Here is a 20043-nt window from a genome sequence, read left to right as displayed (position 1 = left end):
TAGAATATGTACATTAGTTATTGTGAAGATGTTAGCTAACCAGAAAGACGTGTGGAAAARCTACAGCTTATGAAATAAAGACAGTGGAGAAAGTTTTCAGAAAACAGTGTCATCTATCAAAGCCTATGAGACTTTCTGATGCCAGTAACACATTTACACCTCAAAGAAGTATTTTAGCAAGTTTCTGTTTTACAGAAATCAACCTGAAAATAGCTACTTAGTTCYAAAGTTAACTATTTTACTAAGTGCCATTAAGAGAAAAGTAAGAAGAAACATTTTAAAGACTATTAACTTGAGGATTATTAATGCTCCAGCAGTATTAACAACGCTGCAGACAACCAGTAACTGTTACTTCCACCCAGAGCATTCCAGAACCCTGCAAAGCAGCAAAGTGGAAGCTTTGAGTAAATGATTAATGCTCCAATAGTGTCTGAATGAATAATCTTGCTAATGACTTGCAGGAACCCGCCTGCCTCGCCTCCCTGGTTTACAGGCTTGCCTATATCAGTAGAATGATCAGTAGAATGATTCACTCAGTTCATCCTTGCAGCAAAGCAGAATGGTAATCTGGCTACTCTGAAAAAGTCACAGAGGAGACTCCAGTTTCAGCTCTTCAGTTCACAAAYAGCACAGATGTCTTCTAATTGGCTTCTGTAAATAAGTAGGTAAATATGGCAGTTTATCCCAAATCCTCTGAAGGATTTCAAAGAGGTGCCTCTGTTTTCAATATGTAATTCTTGCTTTTGTTTTCTATGTGGATTTGCCAAGCTATTGCCKCCTTTTCCAGGTCTTCTGTATTACTACCAGTAACACTGTCAACTTGTTTTACTTTTTCAGTCTCAATCTGTGAATTTGAAAATTCTGTACTCAAGTACACAGTGCCACATGGGCTGACAGACCCCATAGAATTACGACCTCTCTCAGCTAAATTTCTCTCTAATGGCTCACTTAAGAGGACAATAATTATGCGGCTAATGCAGTCAACAATTTTTTACCAATTATTCTGGTATCAGAATAATCATCTCTTTGTAATCACCTCAGGCACTCRGGCATTCACATTATTTTAACCGATACTTGGAATTGTCTCCCCCACCCCCAATTCCCTTGATCCACTCATAGCTTGTCTTTGCTTTCCATGAAGTTTTCTGCTTTTAAGGAAGAAATAGCCCATGCACTAGGAGAAACAGCGAGGGAAGTACAGCTATAATAAATACAAGCCACATCCATTTTAYAATCCTTACCTCCCCAGGTACTTCCTACTTGTGGAGCAGCAGATATAGGMTGCACAGATGGATGAAAAGTTGGCTGCAAATCAAGCAGATCATTTGGCAGCTTTGATGTGCTATAAAGACAAATTAAGATAACTGTTTGAACTTCATGAAATAATTTTCAATATAAGGAAAATGCTAACAACTGGCAACTGCTATGAAAACTTTGCTATGCATTTATCAGATATGACTAAACTAAAATCAAGTAATTACTGAATTTAATTCTTTTCTATGACACTAAAAATGTAAATTTAACAAGTTAAGTTCTCTGTCATGCTAAATGACTCTTCCAAAGCTAAGATTCARACATAACCAGCCACACAGTTTTCCTTACACTCTAATTCCAGGGCTGAAGTAGCTGAAATTCAATGATCTTCAACAACTTGTAAAATAATTTCATGAAATCACTAACTGTGTTAAAATTGGGGTAAATTCCAACTTTCAAAACTTCATTCAATGGGTCTCCCCCCACCGAAGAATATTAGATCTAAAWTCCACAACTCACATGTCTTTCCACTTGCCACTGCTGAGAAACTGCCTACATCTCCTACCTATTAAACAACTGAGGGAAGGGGGAGAAGCCTTTACACTGCTCACTGCTAGACTGAGACTGAGTTATGTGGATGACAAGTCATTTAAATGCATCTTTTGGACTACCACAAAGAAAATGTAAGGCCAAGAACATCACACAAAAATGAAAAGGGAAACATAACTGCTGCAAGGACATCAAGAGTCCAACAGGAACATCTGCTTTATAAAACATTAACTTCATACTTCAAAATCCCCTTGAAAAAATGGAGTACTGGCACCTGCCCAGATTTTCATTAGCACATTAAATAAAACAGCACTTGCACAGGCATCTGCCACACAACTCTAGGCATATGATAGGGACATTCAGTTGACATTTGAAACAGTGACATGTGAGATTTTCAAGTTCATCTACATAACTCAGAATGACACTGTCAATAATGACTTTTTTGGTGTGTTTATTACRTGATCATCATTACGGACACAAGCTGCTTCACTGTAGCATCCAAGCACCTTTCAAAATGACATGGCATCACAAGCCTAATGGTGYGAAGAACCACTCTACAAGGGATACTCTAGATCACTCATAGTCTGTTASAGATCCTATCACGTGTATCAACCAGGCTTAAATATTCCATTCCAACAGAGTTTAAAGTTATATTTTGCAACCAATGTCTGGGCACCTCTTAATGTGAATACTAGACCCATGGCTATTTTCAGGTGAAGATACATGGCTATTTTCATGTTCAAGCTGTGATAGGACATGTTCATCAATAGCAGAAAATTGAATTTGTGATTCAAATCCATTTCAGGTTCATAGGATCTTCTGCTGCAGGACATTTGTGTCATCGTAATAACCATGCTGCCAACAACTGTTTTAAACATGAAAACAAAATAGTGTTTGTGTTTTTGAGAAGATAAAAAATCCTAAAGGATTCCTGAAGGCTATCAGAACTCGAAAAACCTTATACGGAAAACACTCTGGTGCCTCAAATTAAAAGGAAATCAAGATGTCTAATTTGCAAGTAAAAAGCTTTTCAATTATTGCTAGTGCTTCCACAATGCAGCATTTCTGGCTTTATATTGCTTTATCTGAACCTTGTGCTTCAGATTTCTTAAGGAGCACAAACAGAGCAAGATCACATAGCTCAAGGTTACAAGTTCAGTGCAATTATCTGACCAGCTGAAGTATTTGGGTCTTTAGCAAGTGACATTAACTCACTATTTATTTGTATTTTAAACCAAGTCTTTCAGCWGCTAACACTGGCAGACTCTCCAACTCCTGATACCAATTTTCTGCAAATTATCTGTTTCCTACAACCTTGGTGTCAAGTAACTTCCCACAGTCATTTTCTAACAGAGAATGCAGGCTACCAAAGTGCAAATTACTTGAAGAACAGCAKAAAGTAAAAGGAAGTGARTATATTCTCATATAAGCTCTAAGGGGAAAAGCATGCATTCCTTAACTAGATTTAGGATGAAATCCAAACCAAAACATGCTTCTGGAAAGCCGTTTCCTCCTTCTATGCTGATAAAAGCATAATATTATTATTATTTGACTGGTGTTTTAGAGAAGGAAGCTCATACACTCACATTAACAGTTCTGACTAATCGAAGATCAAGRGTAGTGGGGAGTGCTCTAGTCCTACGTCTGCAAGTCCTTGCAGATAGATAAGYCAGATGCAAGTTAAACTGCAAAACTTGCCTCTAGTCTTTCAAACCTTGCTTCAAGCCTTTTTTTTTTAATTTTTTTTTTTAATTTTTAAATCTCTAAAAAGTAACCTACCAAGATTTGTTACTGCTCAGCTTTCTAATGCTTCGAAAARCAACATTTATAAACATTTACTGGTAACTTTCCCAAGTTACCTTGAAAGGTTCTTTGGAGACAAGGCATATATGTTTTTCTGTTCCAACTGATGGCTCACAAGTTACTAAGAACAGCTACAAGGGATAGCTGGTTCTTATCAGAAACTGAACTGTAAAGGGAGGATGAAAACACATTTTSTGTGGTATTTATTGCGATGGGATATTCCTCCCCCTCAACAACTTTGCAAAATAAAGTCACTTCTAAATCAACTTTACACACAAACAACCTACACCACAGTAAGCTCTGCAGACCTTTAGAGGAAGTGACAGCTGCTGCCTATGTCGGAATGAAGCAACAGTATTGAAAAACAGACCTGTTTGAAGAGCTTGGGGTAGAAAAAATATCAATGGCTGGTGTAGTCATGATGCTCCCTGCGGCAGTCGACACAGGAGAAGCTGCAGTTGTTAACGAGGTATGAGGTTTCTTTGCAAGTTCTTTTAGACGTTGTTCCTGTTGGGAAAAATAAGCTGGGCTAAGAAACCCTGCAATACTTGTATATGTGGCACTGGAGTGCAGTAAAACAAAGCAGAAGAGTTAATTTCTCTTATGCCACACAGTAAAGTGCAACTAGCATGTAAAAGATAATTTACAAGAGACAATGATGCCATATATCTTTCAGAAACTGATTTAACAGAYCAGTTTACAAGTTATATGATATATGTATGGAGAATTCTACTTCCAGTGCATTTGCCAACAATATGAGTTCAATATAAATAATCCTGGCTCTTCCCCTGCTCCCCTGAGAATTTTTGGAAGAATCAGTAAGAACTTAGAAAAGTATTTTCCATTAAACCCCCAAAATGCCTACCTTTAAAGCTTTTAAACGAGCCTGCTCTTCCTCTAATGCAGCTTGTTTTTCCCTTTCATCAACTTTTGTAAGGGACAGGCCGGTGCTTGCAAGAGAGGAGACTGCATTGGAAAGGGTGGTAGCCCTGAAGTAATTGGAAAGAAGAGCTGGCTGTTAATAGGTGACACGTGACAGGAACACACATAAATGAAAAAATTTACCTGTATCCACCCTCCTGCCCTGTTTCCTTCTGAACTCTTTAAAATACTGGCTGTAGAGTTTATCTTGCCCCACAGAGCAAAGCGTTAAACAGCACACTGTATGAAATGCAAAATAAAAGTTCCMAAAAATGTAATAACGCCTCTCTCATATTATTTGGTTTCAGGTCCCGTCCCTTTAAACGTTTCCTCTCCAAACTGCATAACAAAAATTCACATTTGAAGCTTTGTTCTTTCCCTGTTAACCTATGAAATCACTTAAAACAAGACAGTATTTGTAGATGCATAGGAATCTCTAATTAAAGCTAGGTTTTTGTTGATGGTGCTGCTAATGTAATAGGTTTAATAGGTTATTAACATAAGCATATCCCAGACTAGAAGTCTGTAAGGTGGTACAAAAAGATACAYACAATAAAACTTATTTTCCAAACAAGCTAAAATACACAATTTACAGGAAGAAAAAAATAAGTCAAAAAGTAACCAAGTGCTCCTAAGTCCTGAAATTGKCACTATCACAACAGCATAAAAATACTACTACCTCATTGTTTAAGCATGTGATGAAGAAATGGTATTTAACTTTCCAMGTCTTCTACCCTCCAGCTTTAAGCATCTTTTTTAAGCTTTTTTTTTTTTTTAGGGACTTAGTAATGTCAGTTGCCTACAGGATTTCTCTATACCTCACTTCATTTTATCAAGCGCTCAAAATCAGCAAGTGCCTTTTATCACATACTTTTATTACTTTATTCCACCATTACTTTAAACATCAATTCTCAATTTAAGGATTTCTGGAAGCGTTTTCTTCCTTCTGAGGAAAAGGAATTAGAGTYGAGATAACAGAATCTAAGGACATTCATACATGATGTCTACTTTACATAAGCCTAATTAWTACAATAAAATGAAGATCCCTAGGCAGTAAGGGAAAACACCCCCAGTTTGTCTTCAAAAGTTCAAGGTTGTATCTTAAAAGTTTGGCTATTGTTCTAAAGGAAGTGTTCGCAAATCTGGATTCTAATCCTGTTGTCCTAGAAAATGCTGTCTTAAGTACTTATTAAGAGATACAATAACTGGCTACTCCAGCATTGCCAATACAATTGCAATACAATATTCTCTGCCACAAAACCTAGACAATCATGAGTTTATGGGGGAAACCCAAGACAACTGATTTAATATTTGATTCAAAAAATGCTCAATAAAAGAACAAGAGCATAGACACCTGCTTGCCGCTGTGGAATCTTTGATTTTCTTGCCTTCAAGAGAAGCTAAATGTTGTTCCAGAGCATCAAGGAGGCTACTTGGTGCCTGAAAAAAAAAAACAAAAAACCATAATGACACAGATACGTAGAATCTAAGAGAAAGCTGACACTTTAACACACTGCAACTTAAGGATAAGTGGCACTGCTGCTCAAAATACTGACATGTTTTGGCATTCAGTATATATTTAATTATCTGAAATATCAGGTGCTGTAGTTGCATCACTACCTGATCATGAGCCATTASGACACAGAGTAAGTAACTGAAATATGTCAAGAGATGTTAAACAGAAACAGCTAGGAAAGAACAGACAATGGGAAGCAGTCAGTATTTCTGAGATATTAAGAAGGAAATTGTGCTTAAAGTCAATGCTACATGCATGCTCTGCACACAGAGACCTTCCGAAGTGATCAAAATAGCCAGGCAGTCAAAACAAAAAGAAAAAATGGACTAAAAATTGTAGCTCCATACCAACACATAGAATTTTCATTACATGAAGTCACATACAAACTGTGTCTTCAAGCACGAGAGAAATTAGCTTGACTGCAAATCAATTAGAGTATGACAAAAATGATCTATAGGATCCTACAACAAGATGACTGCATATGAAAGCCAGACTCTGACAGGGGTTGGATTTAAACACAAGCTTTGAAAYGACTTGGTGACAATATATGCCAGAGTGCTGAGGTGTAGGCCACAACGCCAAGTTTTTCTGATTATGCAATCCCCAAAGGGACATGTACTGACAAATGCATAATGGGTTTACCTACCTGGGAAAGATCTGGTATGTCTCCTCTGTCGATTCCAACTTGCTGTAACAAAACAAATGAACTTTAGAAACTGCTTGCATTTCTTCAAGGCAGAGATGCTCAGCAAGCAAACACCAAGATGAAATCATGCAAAAGCAAAAGCCTTTGTGTACACAGTTTATATCTCCACAATTTGAACTCTTAGAATTGTTGGGAGTAAGAAATCCTTCTGTTAGAAGTATAAATGTTTGAAGTAGGCTTGGTATTGAGGTATTTTAACAGGTAACAGGCTAAATGCCTTAGGAACAGAAAGCATCAAGTGCTTCACAACTGTGAATCTAGAGAATTTTGTCACACAATTTACAGGACAAGGTATCAGAACTACTAACGCAGCAACTATTTGCTAATACAAAGCATCTTGAAAGCTTTTTGAAGCAGCTTTACTCAACAGTGACTGTTATTTCCTAAAGGACATATCGAACACAAAGTGTTGTGCAGTGCGAATGTACATTTTTACAATAAAAAAATCAACTCTACCCACGCAAAGGAGAGAAAGTGAGTCAAGCTTTATTAACTTAACATTTTGCATGAAGTCATGAGTAACTGAACAGGAAAATAAATAGAGGCACGTTTCACCTGAGAAATTACACAACACGGACATTATTTCAACAGCGCTTCAGAAACAAATATGCAAGAAGTCAGATATATTTAAAAATATTTTGCAAAGTGATGTCTATGCTATCAAATCTGTGCACAAACATATCTACGGGAGCTATCCAGGGTACAGCCTCAAAACTAAATGCTACARTGTACTCAGTTCCTTGTCCCAAGTTTCTTATTTGTTAAGCTGCCATTTCCTCTAAAACTCAACATGGCAGGAGGAGGAATTTCCAACTGGACTAGAAAGAACCAYAGAAAAATAAAACCATCAGTTACTTTTCTGTTTATGGTAAGATCCTTTTTCAAAGAATGCTCAAATTACGTAACAAGGGAAATAATATTTTTTTATTCATATGCCCTTCTTTAGCGTAAGAAAAACTAGTGAGTATTTTGTATTTTGTTTTCCACACAATCCCCAAGTGAATCAATCACCAGGGTTGAGACTSGTAAAAATGATCCTTGGTGGAATGAAAGGGAACACTTATGTGCTTTATCAGAAAATAAGCATTTTTTAAATTATTTCAGATGAAGGGCAAAGTTGGGCTGACTAAGATTTACCTCTGCAACTTTGAGGAACTCCGAGATCCGTGTCATCCTAGTGAGGAACTTTTTATATATATCAAGGCCTTCTTTGCACTGGTTCTTTTTCATATCAAAGTATTTTTCTATAAATAATAAAATAGTAAATATATTCACATTAAAGAAGAATATAAGCATCTTTCATTGTTACTTGTGTTTATTTCCAAGTATATGGAAAATGTATATATATACAAGACGACAAGCAGAAAACATTTTCAGATTTTTATCATGTTAGATGTGGAAATCCCACTTGGTCAATCCTGAGCTACATATAGTTAAACCTTCATCTCTAAGCACCCTAGCAGGGAAAGATGACTGAAGAGATGCAAATTCACTCTCTTGAGGGGAAATAAGAAGTTTATGATGCAATGGCCACAAGCCTACGCTATTCAAGCAAGGTATCTGGATAACTGATGCTCCTGTTATAGTCTACTTATCAAGACGACCAACAGAATACAAAACAAATTACAAAGCTCCGCTCAAAACAGGAGTCAAAGCAACTAAAGAAGAGTTTTTATTACTGAGGCAAAACAGCTAGAGCGGCTTGGGATTAGGAGCATGAGTGCCCTTCACTGACTAATCCTGGATTTCACTTCCCATGCTGGAAGCGCTGAGTAACAGCAGCAGCAGGGAGCTGTGCCCAATCACAGAACACAACTAAACCAAACAAATCCACAGGACATTTTCAACTCCGTTTGATTATTTGCAGGTGCAGATTTCCCTATGCCTCCAGTGTTGGCAAGGGAAAGWGCCTGAAGCCTGAATTTGTGATTTTCCCCAATATATAAGATGTATTTTAGAAATATTAAACCTTACTACAGTAAGTTTTTACTAGCCAAGCATTTGCAAATGTTGTAACTGCAATTGTATAAGTGATCATATCGAACTCCAACTCAGAAAGTACAGACATGTTTCTTAAATATTGGTTTTATCAGGATAAATAAAACAGTACAAGAAAATAATAACAAAATCTTGAATAAGCTTTCTTTATAGAATATTTTTATCCCTGTATAAAGTGCAATTGTACAAAAAAAAACTCTGCCTTGGAAAATACAATAAAATTGATATTTTAAAATTTAGTACGTTCAATTTCTTGAAAAAAAGGGTAGATGCTTGTGGCTTTTACTGATACCCTACCCAGCCCACACCAAACTTCAGCATTGCAGAAAGCAGATATATTTACCCAACAGGTTAATGATCCCTTCGTTATAAGCTGCAAACAGTCTAATGGCATCTTTGAAGAGGAGCATGAAGGCAGCATTAATTACACCATTTGTAAGTTCATTGCTATTGACCTAGGAAGATTAGAAATGGGTTAATTCAACCACTGGATCCCTCATCCAGCAACTCCCACCAGAATTTTATCCCAGATACAAGTTTTCCAGTCATCTCTGACTATTAGTAGAAAGTAGTAGCATAGCAAACCACCAGAGGATCTCTCAGCAGAGTATTAACCAACRTTACCCAAAGCTAACATCAATTAGCATAACTAAAAGACAGTAGGACAGAAATAAATCAACAAACTAGWCTAATTCTCATACATTGTAAATGATTGAAAACACTCAGAACACGGAATGCTCTCTCTAGTAAGCATCATATTTTTTTAGATGTTTGAGTTATATCCACAAAAAAGCATTATGCTCTTTAAATTAACTAGGTAATATGGCCACAAATGGATGAAAATGGAAGAAAGTTTTGAAGATGCTTAAACATTTCATTTCCCAAGCTTGTTCACATTTATATGGAACCGACAGTATGCTTGGTGAATCCACTGTTAAACTTACGTTGAAATCAAGAAGTGCATCCATTTGATTTTGTATAATTGGTACTGTTTTTAGGAGCTTTTCTGTGCTCATTGTTCTCATCACTCCATCAGCCCTATTGTACAAAACAAAAGAAAATTCCTTAACTGGATTTCGAAGGAAATTATTAATGAGAAACAGAATGTGGAAAATAAAACAGTTCATCAGGGAAAACACTTAAACCATGGCCCCAGGAAACAGGCCTTTTGAGGCTTAAAAAAGACTGCGTGGCTGATACAATATAATTGTAGTATACAAGAACATTTGACTAAAACATCATTCTAAAGTATTACCACCTTTGAGAGGAAAAAAAAAGAAGTGAAATGTAAAAAAGTGAGGTGACAAAAAGACCTTAAACATATGGATAAAATCACTAACAAGGCCCAAAGCCCCGTTCGGAAAGGCTCAGAAGGTCATTTTTGAAGTGAACCTATGCTGTTCTAGCCTATACTGTTCTCATCACTTAACTCGACAGTCATGCAATAAGTTTATTTTCTTTTAAATCAAAAGTAGTAAGAAGTAAACATATATGTCAAAACTTTTTCAAGCAGCTTATAGACATAACACTTCATTTTAACTGCAGACTCCCAGTATTGGTGCATGAACAGCYCAATAATGTTATTGGTTCTGTATTTTGGGAGGTAGGGGGAGAAGGGAGAAGTATTAAAATATCCACAGAAATGCTATGATCTGGGAAGAATCTAAATCAAAAATCTATTATCAGGAAGGGCAGACTGTCCTCCGCAAAACAGCTAATCTTGCCTGCTCACAGGCACATGCTGGGTGGGATAACTCACTTCAGCAGACTCCAACATCTACCTGTAACAGCTGTGGCTCTCTCAAATGTGCCCATAGCCCCCTAACTGCACACACCCCCTATATGTAGAAAAAAATAAGGTTTTTTGGGGGKGTGTTGTTAAAACTCTATCCATCTCTAAAGGAAGTAGTAGTGGAATGAGCCCAGTTGTTCCTCTTCTACTCTACCACTGAAGTAGAAGACAAAAGGGAGTATCAGCAAGGAGTCAGAAGGGATTTGGAGGTTCTCTCAAGCCAACTTCAAATGCTTCAGCAACATTAATGCAAAACATGGTTCTGCATGTCATTACTGTGGTTAACTCATAAAACAGTTTTAAGTTGAGATTCCCTTGTGGAGGAGAGTTAAATTTTCATCAGCACTGCAACTACAGTTTAACTTTAAAGAGCACTGGAGATGGACAAATGTAATGCACAAAGAACAAAAGATCTTCAGCCATGACTAGCACATCTCATTAACTCTACCACTAATTCCATCATCCCCTCTACCAGGTGAGCTATTCAGTTACTGGTGATCTGCACTACATTACTTCCCACATAATACCTACCTGATCTCAAATGACCACCTTCTCTTATGAGGGCTCATTTCAAAGACTAGGACCAAATTCAAGATAAGTAAAACAAATGCAGCTCTTACCCTCTTTTTACTTTTGTGAAGTCAAAAGCCACCTGTCTATAGGAAACTGCCTTTTCATTCAGGTACCTACTATACCGCCTGATAAATGTTGACATGTCATACCCTGAAAAAAAAAAGAAAGTGTTTCAAAATCTCATCATTCAGACAGAGAAAACCTTATTCTAAATAAAGACCAAGCTGTTAAAGTGCAACAGTTTGAATATATTTTTCTCTTTTTTCTTTAATGACTTATCTATGTTGAGAACAATGTCATTGCATTCACCGTGCCAAAGCTACAATATAGCAAATACCTAGAGGATCTGAATAAGTTATGTAGGAATTCACTTTAAGGAAACTGCTTCCAAAAGAAAAAAAAAAAAAAAAAAGGCAAGTTTTTTTACATTAGGATTGTTGGGATGGAAATTATTACAAAAGAAATTTAATGCCTGAAGCATTTTGAATGAGCTCCAAAACACATACTCTCATGTGCCAAAGAAAAGTAACACTGAAGAAAATATGAAGACCTGATGGAAATTTGACTACATTAAGATGGTGACAACAGCCTGATAGTTATCAAAAATATTATATATGCATACAGGCCACAAACTTCTATTCAGGTCTTTTATCTTACAAGGARCATGTTTAAGGACATACTTTTAAAGGAATACTTCAAGACAATGAAGATGTGTTCATAACCTATCGCACTCACTGTATGTATTTTATTACAGTTGTAGCAAAAAACAGGACTAGTGACACAAGAAGGGAAGTAGAAAACAATAGAAAGCTTCAGAGACGACAACAATGTGTATGATCAGAATTGCACTTCACTGTTGAGTAACAATTTGGAAGGATATTTAAGTTGAAAAATCTTAACCTAAGAGAAATGTATTTACCTGTAGAAATAGTCTCAAAGATAGGCAGAATGGTCTGTGGACAATTTTGAAAGAAGTTTTGTCAACAACAGTTCTTGTCTCACTGAGATAATTTAAAATGTTTGTGTGCTGCTTTCTGAAAGTTAACTTGCTGATCAAAATATACCTCTCCAAGCAAACAAGCCATACCAGAAATAACAGGTATAAGTCATATCTGTGCAACTAAGAACTTGGAAGCATTTCTAGCAGGCCTTTTCTAAGAGGCAACAAATTCCTCCAGCAGACAATTTCTGTCATTCCATAACAGCATTGTAAATAAAGAAATACAACTCAGTAAAGCACACACAGAACAAATGCTTCTTAAGTGATAAGGACCATCATAGTTAATAAGTTCTATTTATCATTCCCAGTATATAACTGATTTTGAATGAAGAAAGGACACCTTACCTTGCAATCCACTTTTGTCTAGGAAATTGCTCAAATTAAACAATGTGTTTCTGGACGCCAGATACTGGATAAAACGCTACACGAAAGGAAAATAAAAAGATGAAATCTTTTTCATATACTACTTGTAGATTGGAATTGATACAACAGTACTTGAAACTCTCGTTATCCAGCTTGTGAAATGTAACTTCCATATAAAGACTCCTTTCAAATCTGGAAACTATTATAAAACCTCAGTTAAATCTGAATGTTAAGCTAGTTAGTTTAGTGTAAAAATCTGAAAAGTCAATACTACATATCTATTTGATGAATGCAGAATAAATGCCTCCAAAATTGTATATGTATATATTGTATATATGTATGTGTATATATGTATATATTTCTTAAAACAAAATGTCCCAATTCATCCCGCCTTCAATAAACACTTAAAGCACCCACAGTTGGTATAATTTGCCAGGGATCTTTGTTATTTAACCTGAGCATAATTCCAAGAATACTTAGCTTTAATATACAGCAGAAATTTTAGAAATACAAGGTGACACACACTTATAAAGTGAGCATTAAGTAACATGCTTAGTATGTCTCTCCTGAGTTACAGAGTTTACTCATCTCAGAATATYCAGCCATATTTCAGTTTGACTTGAGTGGTCAGGTCAATGAACAGTGTAGTTTCCAGTTTACCTCTTCAGGCTTAGCGTTAAAGACAGAAATTTGCTCACAGAATCATAGAATCCTTAAGGTTGGAAGGGACCTTTAGAGATCATCTAGTCCAACCCCGCTGCACACGCAGAGTCACCTAGAGCATGTGGCACAGGGCTGCAACCAGGTGSGTTTGGAAGATTTCCAGAGAAGGAGACCCCACAACCTCTCTGGGCAGCCTGTTCCAGGGCTCTSTCACCCTCACTGTCAAGAAATTTTTCCTTAAGTTCTTGTGGAAGTTTTGATGCTTCAGTTTGTGGCCATTCCCTCTACTGGTGGCCTATTGGTGGCCACCACTAAAAAGAGGCCGGCCCCATCCTCCACWCTGCCTCCCTTGAGGTATTTATACACACTGATCAGGTCCCTCCTCAGCCTTCTCTTCTTCAGGCTGAACAGGCCCAGCTCTCTCAGCCTTTCCTCACAGGACAGATGTTTCAGGTCTGGAACATCATGATTGCCCGGAAAAGTTTCCTTTTAAATAACAACACATAAACTTGTCTCATAATACAAGCCTTAATTTATTCTGAACTCAGAATGACTGATGCAATGATGTAATTTTTACCTAGTAAAAAAAGCACTTCAAGCCACTAGCAGCACATCTAAAGTTAGCATGAAAAATATTTTTGTTATATGAACCATTGTATAGAGAGAGCTGCTACAAAAATAACAACCATCCATGTGACACATTTTGAAAAGTTATGATCAGTGTTAAGATGTTCCATTAAATTACTTACATTAGTATAAATATGTAGTCCAAATAAATAAAAGAAAGAGAGTATATAGTCCAAATAAATAAAAGAAAGAGAGAAGGAAGATAAAGGAACACAGTGCTCAGCTATAAATTAAGCAAAAGCTAAAGAGAATCTGTGAATTCCTTCAAACTTTTCTAGATTTTTGCAAGCATTCAATGATTTTCATGTTAACTGTTCAAATGCTATTTCCAGTTACAAAAAAATCATTTTGAGCAGCAATGGTATCCCCTTGCTGCTGTAAACAGATCTGGCAAACAAGATGTCTTTGGCAGTTTAACTCCTGAAGTGGAAACTGTTTCAGGCAGGGACCCTGTGAAATACTTTCAATTATTATAAAACATACTGATATAGTTTAAAATGGGTAAGACTCTACAAAGCAAGGTGTACAGACTGTCTTTCAGAAAACGTCACTGAAACTGATGATCGTACTTAATGTCAAAACGAGAAGTCTGCCCTCTCGTGGCTTATTTAGCTTCCAAGAAGAGATCCATTACAATTGCCACAATACATGATCTGTGACAACTCTGAACTGAATGCAAACCGAAAAGAATTTTTGTCCTCATTGTAATTTTCTAAAACTACCCCTATTCAATCATCCAAGAGCAAAATTCCCGCCGGGCAGACAGGAACTATTTTCAGGTATATAAGCCAGTAACTGTTGTTTTATTTCATCATCAGCATTGGAGATCCACTGTTTCATTTTTTTCTTTTTAAATAAGCATTCATAGTTTAGCAGGGCCCCTATGGTTAAACAGTAGTTCAATCAGAGGATTTCTAGTCATATGGAAAAGGCTTCTATTTCCAAAAAAGATATGTTTCATGAAAAAGAAACAGAAAGTGCAAGAAACACTGATTTTTAAGGATTAGAAGAATGCACTACTCTGAAAGTTAAATTGCTAGGTAGTTTTAAACCTGTAAGCTCTCCAGAGCATGTGACAACTAAAATGGTGCAACTGAACCTATGCAACTCTCAAWTTTAGTCTTATTTGTTGAAAAATATTCCCTTTCCTTTTAATCTGAAGTTTTTCACAAAAACACCTTTGGTACATGTAGGTTAAGTCTCTTGGGAATAAGTCTGTAGTTCTGAACTTAAACTCAGTTTTTCACATACATTTGTTAGGATTTTAAAGCAGCTCTTTACTATTATGCAGAAGTATGGTCTGTATTCCATTTTAAAAGGAGTTTGTTTTCTTATCTATAGTAAGGATTACCTCTTTGAAATAGTATCTTGAACAAAACAGCCTTGTTTTTAAAGAGAGCTTCTTAGATGTGAGCAAGTGTCCAAAAAAATTGGTTACATTTTGTAGAGCTCAGATTTCAAAATCTGGTTTCATTCTGAGAGTCAGAGCTCCAATTTAAGTACTTTTCAAAACTAAACACCCATTTTGCCAAAGTCCACTGGAAATAAAAACAAAAACCTGTCTTTGGATAACATCTAAGTTTCAATCAGTTCATAAAACCAGGTTTTTCTATTAAGTGACAGCTACTTTTCAAAAAAGTATAAAGAACAAAAGTCTGTATCAAGTGTCTTCTATACGAGAGATTACAACAGGACCAGTTTTGTTTCAAGGTGAAGAACAAAGTCGCTTTGCAAGTCTGCAAGGAGCAAGACTAACTATCAACTCTTAAAATAACCAACTCTGCTGAAGTGAGTGATCGTATCTTTATACAGGTGAGAAACACTCCCAGCGTTAGACTACCTGGAATCATCAAGAATAAAATTTAGGTTTTTAAAACAGACATTGAAGGAAAAGAACACGTACCGCTTGAACCTTGGGGAAAAAAAACCCTTTTCTAAGGGAAAATAAGAAATTGCTCATCTGAAACCGAGGAGCTTCATTTCATTTTTCATCTGATGTTAACAACACAGTTCTGTGGTACAGTCTGCTCCATGACATCTTGTAGATACACAAGGTTTGTACTGACTGCCAAGCGTAAGGTAGGCAAGTAAGGTAAGTTGGGTTCTGTTTCCTCATCCAAATGAGTAAGAGGGGTTGAAGAATTTTACTCTTTACAGAGTGAACAAAGATCATTTTAGGTTAAAGGCAGATATTGCACATACTTGGTCCTCAACATCTAAAACATCTAAGTAAGAAAAGAAAGGCAACTTCTTGCAAATAACAGCACTTTTGCTGATTCTACAGCACCTAGTACATTCTCTGTTAAGAGAATTCTCTTGAAGACTCGCATGCAGAACAGTGTTTTTCTTAGTCATTCTTTATGTCAAGTATCTGCTATGGATAGTTACCAAGTTTTCATCCATTCAAAAAAAGAAAAATAAGCTAAATGAGTATAAAGATAGATCAAAATATTTCCACTTATGAGTAATAATGAGATTAATTTCAAAATTCCTGTTACTTGTTTTAGATTGTTTTCAAGAAAAAGGAATGTTTGTAGACACTTGCTAAGAAAGGCAGAAAAGCATAGGCTTTTTAAAAGGAAGAAAATCCCACTCACTATGCACGGCTTAAACATTTCAAAAAATAAGGCGCCATAGGAATTCAAGTTGTGGAACAGAACATAAGCTTACTTCTTTTAAAAAAGATATTTTTAATTATTCTAGAGTATTTATTGTTACATTGAAGCTGTTTTTAGAGTGTAAGCTCTGAGACAGACTTCCCTTCACTGCAAAACTTCAGCGTGGGAGGAAGAAAGAAAATCAGCTACAAGTTGAGCTATTTGGGAGGAAACATTCAGTCAAGATTAGCTAGAGAAAAAACCTAAAATGTATCTTTCACTTCAGGTTTCAGAATCCCATTCAAGTTAAGTTCTTGGCATTTTTTTCCGTCAAAATAAAATCACATACTACAGAAGAGGGTACCTCCAAGCACACAATTCCACACTCAGAACAGCAACTAGTTTTCATTTGACCATTATGGACTTTAGAGCGGGAACAAACTAAGCAAATATATAATAAAACCTATTCAGATGTAGAGCTAAGCAAAAGCTAAGGCAAAAACACGGATTTTCTTACACAGATAATTAGTAGAAGTGYTTCCCTGACACTTTTAACAAGAGTTAAGTGCTGTAGCTTTTCAGGTATACAATTTTTGTATTACCTCATTTCCATACACCATTAGATGATGGGTTGTGATGAGAGATTTGAAGACCACTACCCAGCTACTGTTGGTAGTTCTTTCAAACAAACTGTCTGCCAGTTGTGGGATGTTCACATTCATTTCATTTGTGCACTGGATTAAATCTGCAATAGAAGGAAAAAAATGTAATTGTGAATATCTGTGGCATACATATATTAAAAAAAAACAGTACACTTATTTTATAAATTGATATTTTCTACCAGATTTGGGAGAGTTTTCTATTAAAAGGAAGGACTTACTGAAAAGCATGGCGGAGCTGATCTACTAGAACCTCATAATACAAATTCCATTCTCTTTGCTGCCAGGATTCCAATTTCTAATTGTTTTTGCAGTTGCCTTAGAAGGTCCTGGAACAAAAGTACCCTAATGATTTGCACTATCTTTGACTAACTCTGACTTCCAGCTTTCAGATGCCACGAGAATTAAATGCTTAGAGAATTCTCATATCTGCTAAAATCTTATGAAGTCTTGTTGGAGGACTGTGACCAGAATTAATTATAACTGAAAAAAAAATCCAACTGTCTGGTGTTCTAGTGAACCAGTACATCCTTCTAGCCATTGGTTCCAAGTAATAAAAAATAAATAAACAAGCTATGACAAAACCATCCAATTTTTTTTCAATCTGGGCTTCTGACAGATGAGATCTCTTTTCAAGAAGAATCTTCAGGCAGTTGGTGTAAAAACAAACAAACAAACAAACAAACAAACAAACAAACAAACAATCTATGTTCTCCAGATCATTTCTACCTTCCCACTGGATTCACTATCATCACAACAGTGATGGAGAAGTAAGCTCATAAGACATCCTGTCTAGTATCTTATTTTCAAGTGTCGACAGAAGAAATACATGATGCTACAGGGACAAGTGCAGTAGAAGCAGGTACTAATATCTAAAAAGTGATATGATACAAGTTGCTTTCATTTAATATGAAGCTTGAACTTGAAAAACTGTAARTTCTGACGTCATTTTACTATTACACTCACTCCAAAAACAAAACAGTAATTTTAACTCAAGCTGATAACTCTACCAAAAGCCATAGCTCAATGAAAATCAAGATTTGAATAAACAGCCATTCTTGATGAAGGATTCCAAGACAGCCAGGACTCTTTCCTTCAGCCACAGCACAGTAATGCATGGCCACCATAAACTCAACACTAATGTGGACAGAACCGAAAAGGATGGTATTTACAAGTTTAATCGCTAAAGGAAGGGAGCAGGAAATGACTTCCACATTTAAAATGTAACGAGATGAAAAGATTAGACATTCCTTGATCTACAAGGAAAACAGCGATGACTACAGGCATTTATGATCTCATTTTTAAGTCACGTTTATCTATTATTGGGTGATGCTTTCTGGTTGTTAAGACAATGGTAGGATATTACTCAGCAAGAGACATGCTGAGCTCAATCACTAAAATGTAATCATACAACTTCTTGATGTTCAGGTCTTCCCACTTAAGCAATAACAGTTTTGCTCAAGGCTATGTGACAGAAATGAATATTAAATAAGGGTATATATCACAGGATGTCAATTCTCACATTCCAGCTTCAGTGTTGCAACATGTATTAGAAACTGAGAATTTCCACGCAACATTGGAGGCGGGGTAGGGGGGACACACAAAGAGATACATATCATGAAACAATCCACTTAAGCATAATTTCAAAATTACATTTATTCTAGTTGATACTTCACAATAGACAACTTATTTTCTGAAGCACGTGACTTTAAAATCTACCTATTGCAGTGTGGAAAAGATAAGAGACTAACTCAGTGAAATATCATCCCTTACACAACTGATGCCTCTTCATGTGCAATAAATATTGATACCTTTGTGCTGTGGGGAGAAAGGGAGCAGACAAAGGGTGGAGAAAGAGGGGACAAGGGGTAGAGACCAKAGGCAAGAGCTGAGGCACTCAGTAAGTCTGGCCTTCAGTGAAGGAAATGAGCTTGTAAATACAGACCAGGAAAAGAGTCACCGATACCATCATCACTACGAAAGAACTTCATTACAGATGAGATGTTAAGAGGAACAAACATCTAATTGCCTCCACGTCCCACATGTCACACAACATGTCTCATACTTGCCTATCAAAACACAAGCTCCGTGTTTTCAAATGTAAGTGCCCAAAGCAACAAGCTCTCAAGGCTGTTAGTTCCTGGGTGTGTAATAGCAATAGCACAGGCAGCTGTATAACTACCACTATCTAAAGGCAAGGCACTAGAGGGAATCCCTTTAAGTTAAGAAAATTGGTAGGGGTAGGAGCATTGGTGAAAGTGCAACCACTTCCAGGGCTAGGTTTCACCTCTGATTTTCCTGCCGTAGGGAGGAGGAAGAGRGCTGATTAATTCCTTCCACCAATGCTCTAAAATAAGAAGATATTCTTCCTCACACTTGACCATATGCATSAAGCCCCTCAAAGCCTGACAGCCAAAAAGTAGCCTCCAAGAAAGTACAAACCACCTTCAAGCCTAAAACCAAGCTCTGCAACTACCGTAGCACCAGACACAGGAGAGAAAGATACCAAATCTGTTAGTCCTTCAAAGAAAGCAGCGGTTCCTGTCAAGAATTTTAGGCTCAAATTGTCTAAAATGTGGCAGCCAAATAAGAGCAGCTTGGGCAGCAACGAACAGTCATGTTCACAGGGGAAACTAGAGAGAGTTCAAAGGAAGAGTATCAGGATGATGAGGGTCTAGAGCTAAGACTGTACAAGAAGAGGGTGAATGTTCAGGGTGAGGGATTTCAATGCAACCTTTATCTACCTGCTAGGTAGAAAACCAGACATTTCTTGGAGGGCCACAGCAACAGGATGAGAAGCACCAAACATGCTGCAGCATAAGAAATTAAAACAGATTTAAAACTAACTAAATATATTTTCATACTGGAAGTGATCAGGCAGCAGAAGTGAAGCCCAGAGCTTGTGCTATCCCCACCCAGGCATATTTGTACCTAACCAGACAAGGCCAAAAACATGTTCATCTGTAATGGTTTGAATGAGGAGAAGAGGGTGGCTTGGGGGGTGATAAGGGTGACTTCCAAT

At 36.7% G+C, this 20043-nt stretch overlaps 1 protein-coding gene across 7 annotated transcripts in view; it reads right to left on the bottom strand.

Moving 5' to 3' along the window:
- Window positions 1-20043, bottom strand: part of PICALM (phosphatidylinositol binding clathrin assembly protein) — a 68425-nt gene that overhangs the window by 23677 nt on the left and 24705 nt on the right. For all 7 annotated transcript variants that reach the window (XM_026034943.1, XM_026034937.1, XM_026034938.1 and 4 more), the window contains exons 2-12: window positions 16965-17107; window positions 12458-12533; window positions 11160-11262; window positions 9692-9785; window positions 9091-9202; window positions 7887-7993; window positions 6690-6731; window positions 5882-5967; window positions 4472-4595; window positions 3977-4113; window positions 1242-1342 (exon numbers count right to left, since the gene is read on the bottom strand). In XM_026034943.1, coding sequence (XP_025890728.1) covers window positions 1242-1342; window positions 3977-4113; window positions 4472-4595; window positions 5882-5967; window positions 6690-6731; window positions 7887-7993; window positions 9091-9202; window positions 9692-9785; window positions 11160-11262; window positions 12458-12533; window positions 16965-17107 — 1125 coding nt within the window. The remainder of the gene's footprint in view (window positions 1-1241; window positions 1343-3976; window positions 4114-4471; window positions 4596-5881; window positions 5968-6689; window positions 6732-7886; window positions 7994-9090; window positions 9203-9691; window positions 9786-11159; window positions 11263-12457; window positions 12534-16964; window positions 17108-20043) is intronic.

The sequence above is a fragment of the Nothoprocta perdicaria genome, unplaced genomic scaffold (assembly GCF_003342845.1).
Source record: "Nothoprocta perdicaria isolate Ctin4 unplaced genomic scaffold, notPer1 scaffold_152, whole genome shotgun sequence".
Taxonomy (NCBI): domain Eukaryota; kingdom Metazoa; phylum Chordata; class Aves; order Tinamiformes; family Tinamidae; genus Nothoprocta; species Nothoprocta perdicaria.
Note: the sequence above shows the minus strand (reverse complement) of the source record. Positions and strands in the feature narration are given on the sequence as shown.